General features: G+C 36.8%; 1 protein-coding gene across 2 annotated transcripts in view; it reads right to left on the reverse strand.

The window, feature by feature from the left end:
* LOC122094085 (lysine-specific demethylase JMJ25-like) overlaps positions 1 to 7,877 on the reverse strand; it is a 16,053-nt gene that overhangs the window by 3,031 nt on the left and 5,145 nt on the right. For both annotated transcript variants that reach the window (XR_006144616.1, XM_042664741.1), the window contains exons 7-12: positions 5,982 to 6,311; positions 2,767 to 3,336; positions 2,613 to 2,685; positions 2,440 to 2,525; positions 1,706 to 1,825; positions 1,511 to 1,596 (exon numbers count right to left, since the gene is read on the reverse strand). Coding sequence is in view for 1 of the 2 variants with exons in the window: in XM_042664741.1 (XP_042520675.1) it covers positions 1,522 to 1,596; positions 1,706 to 1,825; positions 2,440 to 2,525; positions 2,613 to 2,685; positions 2,767 to 3,336; positions 5,982 to 6,311 (1,254 nt within the window). In the remaining variant the exon portion in view is untranslated. The remainder of the gene's footprint in view (positions 1 to 1,510; positions 1,597 to 1,705; positions 1,826 to 2,439; positions 2,526 to 2,612; positions 2,686 to 2,766; positions 3,337 to 5,981; positions 6,312 to 7,877) is intronic.

Below are 7,877 nucleotides of genomic sequence, written 5' to 3' on the forward strand. Positions count from 1 at the left end.
TTTTTTTGGTTTTTTTTTTTTTTAAATACATTTTAAAATTACTTGATGAAGATTCCAAATATAGATTTTTTATTGGTAGGTGTATAGTTTTGTTAACACTTGAGATGTATGGGATCAACTTTTCTCCACAAAAAATAACCAAAACAAACAAAATAAAAACCCGATTTACAAACAGGGTTTGGATTTTGTCAAGGGTTTTAAGAAAGGGCTTTGAGAAGGATCAAGGAACAAGGAAGAACCATTGATCTAGGCGACCATTTTGCTCTGGCAGCGGTGAGCTTCATTCTTCTTTGACAGGAGTAGAAATATAGTGGATGACCTTAGGGCTTAGGCACTCATTTAGGCATCATAAAGGTAAGCATAATAAATACTTGTATTTTTTATGCCTTCTTTTCTTTATATTTATAATTTTGTTTCATAATTATGTATTTATATTATTGATGATTGATGATTGATGATTGATGATTGATGATTGATGATTGATGAAGATGAACTTAGTTTATTCACTTTATTGATTTGTTTTCTTGATGAATATCTTACATTGGTATAAATATGAACATTTAATATTTATTTAACATATGAGTAATAGGATTGATGAAGAACCCTTAAGGAAGAGGGGAAATCAGAGTAGAGAGGGGGAAAAAGGAGAATCACACACTTCACTAGTGCACAAACTCAACATATTCATTCAATAATCAAAATCACTCTCTCAATCTTCAATCGATTACAGCCAATATATAGGAAAATAGGAACATGAAATTAGAAACTTAACTGAATGGAAACTAGCCTAAACTAGGAAACAACTATAAAAAGGAAACCAAAGCAAGGAAATAAATCCTACTCCTATGTTCAAGTCTGGAAAATAAAAGCATGAAATAAAATACTAAGTAAACTACTAATTTTATTTCCAACCCTTGTTGGACCAAAACCCTGGGCTGGACCGGTTCTTCTTGGCTCTTGGCTTCCAAAGCCGGTCATGCTGGTCCAACCAAGAAAGGGCAGCCATATCTGCATCAAGGATTCAACTAGGATTTGAGTCAAATAGATTGGTTCTATAAAAAAATTACACAAGAACGCTTTAGTCGATAAGACGACGCTTTATGCCCGCCTTATCACTAAGGCGCTCCGAAAGACCCTCAAACGCCTCCGTCGCCTTACCGCCTTAAAAACTATGGTATAACATAGCCTCAGATATCTACTAATTTAATAAGAAAACCAGAGTTGGAGCCCGTGGGGCTTGTGGCTAAGTTCTTTTGCAAAAATCAAACCCACTCATAACTTTGTAAGGGATATACAACACTCAAACAATCATGGCGTTTATCCACCCCATTCCACCCTTACCATGTGCCCAAAAATGTGTGCATATGAATAATCATTGCCTACGTAATGTAAGAAAATTTCTCGTAAGCACATGCAAATCAAGCCCATGGGAACACTCTTGATGATCAAGCAACACATTATTTAAACCCTGGATTTGAATTTAACTTGATTTTAATAATCGTTGTCTTACCTTGAGACGACTTATAGTGCACCTGATGTCAGCTCCCGGATTTCTTTAACTGCTGCACTAATACCATAGACACTCATTTTCTTCACCTGTCACGCATCAAGACAATATCCTTTTCCCATCAACAATCAAACCAATATGGGCAATAGAAAGCAAAAGTAAATCATAAATTGGAAGTGGAGCTATGATAAGATTTGCCTCTAGCTTGTCTTCTTTAGCTTTGTGGTTCTTTGGAAGTAGACGGAGTTCATCAACCAGCTGGATACACTCTTGGACATTCTCAGGTGACACAAAGTCCAAAGCCACATTTATGCAAGACTGCAGATAATAATGGATGAATTATAAGATTGTGAATATGCAAGAAAAAAAAAATTATAAGCCAACTAATTTAAAAAATAAATAAAGAAATAAAAATAAAAAGATGAAGAAGAAGAAGAAGAAGAAGATAACTTTCTTCATTTAAAATCAAGGGCCTACAATGACAGAAATTGACATACTTCAGAACGAAATTGACTAGAACATGTTTATGCAAGCATGAAATTTCATATCCATGTTTCTTGGATTCATTCAGATCCAAGAAAAAATGTCGGAAGAAGATTATAACAATAATTGTAGTAGTATTTGCTAAGGCAGACAACTCAACTCCACTCAACTCAACTAAGCCTCATCCCAATTACTTGGAATTGAGCACACAAATGCTTCCTCTCTCTCCTATTTGGTGGGTGGGTGAGTAGGTGCAAAGGCACAAACATTAACTTTTAATCTGCAAAAACCTAGACTTACAGGAAACAGCCTCTCTGTGAAGCGGGGGTAAGGTTGTGTACATTACGACCCCCCCCCCCCAAAAAAAAAAAAAAAAAAAAAAAAAAAAACAAAAAACTACTACTGACAGAACTTGAGCACAAAGTGTTGAATAGCCTCACTTCTGTTACCTTAATATTCCGAATTTGATATGGGCATCCCGCAGGAATGATGATTGCTTCTCCAAGATGCTGATCAAAAGTCCAAGGTTCGACTTCTAAAAACAGTAGAAGGATGTAAAATTTCAGCTCATGATTCCCAATTATTGAACAAATAAGAAAATGCGCAGGAAATTAGTTCTCACCAAACTCCTCCTTAAGCCTTCTTTTATGGGTTGTATCAAGAAAGAAGCTCTGATCAAGAATAGGATGAGCAACCTGAAGCAGAAACACTTAAACATCAGCTTCAAAGCTCTGTTAGTAATAGAAACTCCCTTTTATTCTAAAATTTCTTCTTACATGTTCAACTGGAAAGCAATATGTATGTCTGAACTCATTGAAGTGCCTTCTTAGGTATTCTTGCAGCTTTGGAACATCTTCTCTACGGAACACATCCCACTGGGCACCACAGGAATCAGACACTAGTTTTGATACATGTTCTCTTGTTTCTTCCTGAAAAGAAATTGCTTCATCTTCAGATTTTTCAAAGCTCCGAGTATTTCTATAGCAATCTTTTGAGGCATCAGAATCAGAGTTGGACTCTTCGACATCCGAGATATTCTCAACTTTGACGCTACAATCACATTCTTCAGGTGTAGTTGTGACAGCATGTAAATTTGAGACTCCAGCTTCTCCCTTGGGTAAATATGTACCTCCATTATCGTCCAGCATCTCGCTACAGCCTGCTTCTTCTTCGCTTTCACAAGACAAAGACGGCCTCCATTTCACATCATTTATTGTACTCTGATCCATCGAACTCCCGAGAGACCTCTTCTTATCTTGAGCTTTGTGCTTTTTCTTTAATTCCTGTATCTTAGTTACCTGTAATGGAGGAATTGCTACTTCTGTTGTGTGTGCCAGAATATTCACCTGAGCCATGAAAGTGAAGCCAATGAATAGTGGAGACACCTAACTGATCCTGAAACTCTCAACAAACTTTTAATCCGAATAGTAGACAATGCAAGTATAATTTACAGCAGCCCCAACTACACCAACAACCAGTATTTGCTAATGCAATAGTGCGAACCATTTCAAAATTTTTGGAAAAAAAGTCACCATAGGATGCCCATAAAATTCCACAAGCATATTACAATGAAGTGTCCCCAGAAAACTATGCTCTTAGCTTCTTCCATTAGGTGGACAGAATTAAATTGCATTAAATGTTTTTAATCTAATGCTGGTGGTGTGACCCCAGCTTCAAACAAATCAAGTTTCTCCTACTTATATCAGATTATGGAATATCTGTAAACCAACAACAATAAATTATTTCTATTTGGCTAGTTCTATCCCTCCAGCAGGACCAAGAAAGCATGAAACTCTTATATAATGAAAGCGATCACATATCACAGAAAAAAATAAGATGAGGGTGTTAACTGCCAAATCCTTCCATAGATATCATAATCAAACATTTTAACTTGCTATCAAGCATTCAAAAGTTGGAAGAGATCTTGGGTGCATTATATGAAACAACACGGCACAGATAATCAAATCTACATCCTACTGTTACAAATATAATAAGTGGCACAGCCAAGCATTTTCATATAAATAGTCAATTTGGTACTAATCCAGTGGTGTTGACAAGTTGTCAACCAGAGTTGATGTGCCGTAGACAAAAATAAATCCTTGGTCAATTGGCATCAAAGATAAGATTACTAATGAGCCATATTACAATGTCAGAGCAGTATAACAGGCACAACATGGAAATAATACTCCATAAAAAGCAAATGGATTGACCAAGTACCATCACTATGTGTGCCCATGCTCATTTCAAATAATTACCCAAAAATAGACAATATATACAAAAAATGTTATTTGATAACCTTGCAAAAATCAAAATCTGTGAAAATTCAATATTCTCTTTATTCCTTATGGCAAACAATAAAATAAAACAAAAAAATAATAAATAATAATAATTTGCCAGAAAAAGTTCAATTCTCAGTCTGAAGTGTTTGATTTAAGATTTAATCACTAAATAAACACTCAAGAACATTATGAGAGTCTCAGAAATAAATGAGAAACTATTAACACCCATATGGAATGAAATAGGTAATGCAGTTTAATTGAATACACATTTCATGCTTAAGAATAAAGACAAAAAATCCGAACTGCGTAAAGTATTTATTATTACCGATCATAAGTATAAACACTTCTGGCAAAGATATCTCAATTAACATGAGTTCCAATCAACATCAGAAGATTGAGGATACGAAGAAGACAAGCCAATTTTGCAGACAATAAACTTCAAACTAGACCAGGGTATTTCAATGAGAAGCAAGGAAAAAAAATAGAAAGCACATGAATCCAAAACTAAGAAAGATGACCAGATCTTAAATTGCAGTTGGATATGAAGAATTTCACAATTTAGTCTTAATTTCAGACAATTCCATTTTGCATATATGAGAAGGCAAGATGTCATGATTTTATTTTGCCTTCAGAAAATTTCAATTTGACATCAATGAGAAAGAAAGGAAATGATGTTTCTCACAACGAGGGGTAGCAAAGTGGTGAAACTTGAGGAGAGATATACCGCAAAGTGACTTTCAGCTATATGGGGTCAATCATAAACAAGGAAGGTGATATAGAAGATGATGTTTTTCATAAAATTAAAGTAGGATGGATGAAGTGGAGAGGGGCTTCTAGAGTGTTGTGTGATTGACATATTTCTCTAAAGCTTAAAGAAAAATTCTATCGGACTGTCATAAGACCGGCTATATTGTATGGGGCGGAATGTTATGCAGTCAAGAAGCGTAACATAGATTAATTGAGCGTAGCAGAGATGAGGATGTTGAGATGGATGTACGGCAAAAATAGGAAAGATGAGTAAGGAATGACCAAGTTAGAGCTGATTTGGGAGTAGCCCCGATTCAAGACAAGCTCCGAGAATGTCGCCTAAGGTTGTATGGTCATGTTCAATGGAGACCTAGGGATGCTGTGGTAAAGAGGAGTGACCATATCCACATGTAAGGGGCTAAAAGAGGTAGGAGCAGACCTAAAATGACCATTGATGAGATTGTAAGAAAAGAAATGTAAAGGCTAGGTCTTGACTCCAGTATGACCCCAAACAGAGCTATTTGGAGGTCAAAGATCCATGTTGCCGTCCGATTTTAGGTGGGGGGTTCATGTTCTGTTGCTTTGTTTCTTTCATTTTTGTTTCCTCTCTCTGTTTCCTTTTTATTGTCCCTCTCATGGATCCATGTAGCTGACACCATTCAATTGGGAAAAAGGCTAAGTTGTTATTGATGTTGTTGAGAAAGAAAGAAAATGTCTAGAAAGAATTGGAAATTTCATGATTTCATTTTCATGTCCGAAATTTCAAATGTTTGGCATTGGAACTCATCCCAGGAGAATCTGAATTAAGATTTTTTTAATCCAACAGAATGTCGAAGAATTTTCATAAATTTGCAGATCTCATTGCCATCTCAATCCGAACAAAATTTGATGATGAAATCAAGAACCAAAGATCCTGAATGATCTAGGCCAAAAGAAAGAAATCAAAAGCCAATTTAAATGCTTACCATATCAGACGAATCAATATAGAGTTTAGTTACAGAATCACCCCGCCCAAGCTCCTCAGCTATCCCATATGAAATATATACACGGGGACCCAGGTCAGGCTTTGAGAATTCCTTGGGCAACTTGCCAGCAAGATTCAGAATACCAGAGTTAGGATTTGTATATTCTTGAAATGGTAAAGCACGGATGAATTCAGCATTATGAGCAGGAAACTGTTCCTGAAACAGATCAGGAGAAGGCCAATCCTTCAATTTCAGCATCTCAGGCCAAAGATTGGCATGTGTCCGCCCCTCCATATAACCATTAAAAAATTGCTGGATCCCAATTTCTACCTGACAAGTAAAATTAGAATAGAAAAATACGGATTAGCATAAGCATTGCACCCAATGCAACCCAAGAAGATGAGAGACAAATGGAGAAAACGAATAAAAAAGGGGGAAAATGATAGCATGAAAGAAAAAGGTCACAAAACCAAGAATACATAGCATGTAGTTCGGTGAAAGTTATAGCAGTTGATAGTTGATACAACAACCAATGAGTATTATACAACACAAATCAATATAATGGTCTCACCAGTTGAGACATGCCCTAATATAACGAGCACAGTAAGCACGTCCATGGGGTTCATTAGCTAACTAGCCTAACTTAACTACTTCCAAATGATACTCAATTGAAGACTTATTGTCCTTTCTTGCCCCTGATTTATTAACAAGCATAACATATCTTATTAACGCATAGAAAGTATCAAACAGAAGTATATAAGAAGTCCAGGGATATACAATAAATAGGAGGGTAAGAACTGAGTGTGGCACAGGAACATCACAAGCATTCTGTCATGTCTCATGATCTCTTTCTCTCCCCCTAAAAATTTCTGGTGACTTCATAGTGGGATTCATCAATTACAACCAATTACAGTGGGGGTTCATTGCAGGTGACCATTCTATAGTGGGTTTTGCACCTCCATCACACTTCAATATGGAGGACCACAACCATCTAAACCTCCCAGAGATTTTCTTTCAGAAAAAGGTAACCATTATCTTCTACTTCCCAGTATATTCCATGCACTCTATCATGACGGCTTCCTATAGAAATTCCAGCAAACCACCTTAAGAGGAGACTCAACTCACAACCCCCCCCCCCCAGTATCCATTACCGACACATAGAGTCCCCTTTGGTGAAAGAAATGAAAGCTTTGAAGTCCCTGCCAAAGACTGAAAGTGTAGGAGGTGAATAACTTTATCATGACAGCTTCCTATATCTCAATGCATAGAAATTCCAGCAAACCACCTTAAGAGGAGACTCAACTCACAAACCCCCCCCCCCCCCCCCCCCCCCCCCAAAAGTATCAATTACTGACACATAGAGTCCCCTTTGGTGAAAGAAATGAAAGCTTTGAAGTCCCTGCCAAAGACTGAAAGTGTAGGAGGTGAAATTTTTTTTTACTCTCCCTTTTCTAGCCCCACTCCTAATCACAGCCTCCAAATGCTGACAATGTAGCTCAACTTTATACATCCACAACCCTTTGCCCAGGAGAGCTAGGTTGATAGCTCTCAAAAGCCTAATTCCCCAACTCCCAAGCTTTTTTGTAAGTTCATGATCCACATCTTACAATTTGCTTCTATATGAATAATATTTTATTCGAGAATAACGATATTCTATCAGAAAACCCAGAATTCTAACCAGATGCATACAGAAATGATCAGCTAAATACTACAAATCCGAAAATGTTCCTAAGAATATGGAATCTCTGTTCAAGCCATGCCTATAGAAGTGGAAGTTCTAGGCCTCTAAGGATCTTGCTGATCTGATTAGGTAAGCATCCATTTACTTGCTAGGTTGTAATCAATGTGGAAATCCAGCTAATTATCACATTTGAGAACACCCACCCCCCCCCAAAA

The sequence above is a fragment of the Macadamia integrifolia genome, chromosome 11, assembly GCF_013358625.1.
Source record: "Macadamia integrifolia cultivar HAES 741 chromosome 11, SCU_Mint_v3, whole genome shotgun sequence".
Lineage (NCBI taxonomy): Eukaryota > Viridiplantae > Streptophyta > Magnoliopsida > Proteales > Proteaceae > Macadamia > Macadamia integrifolia.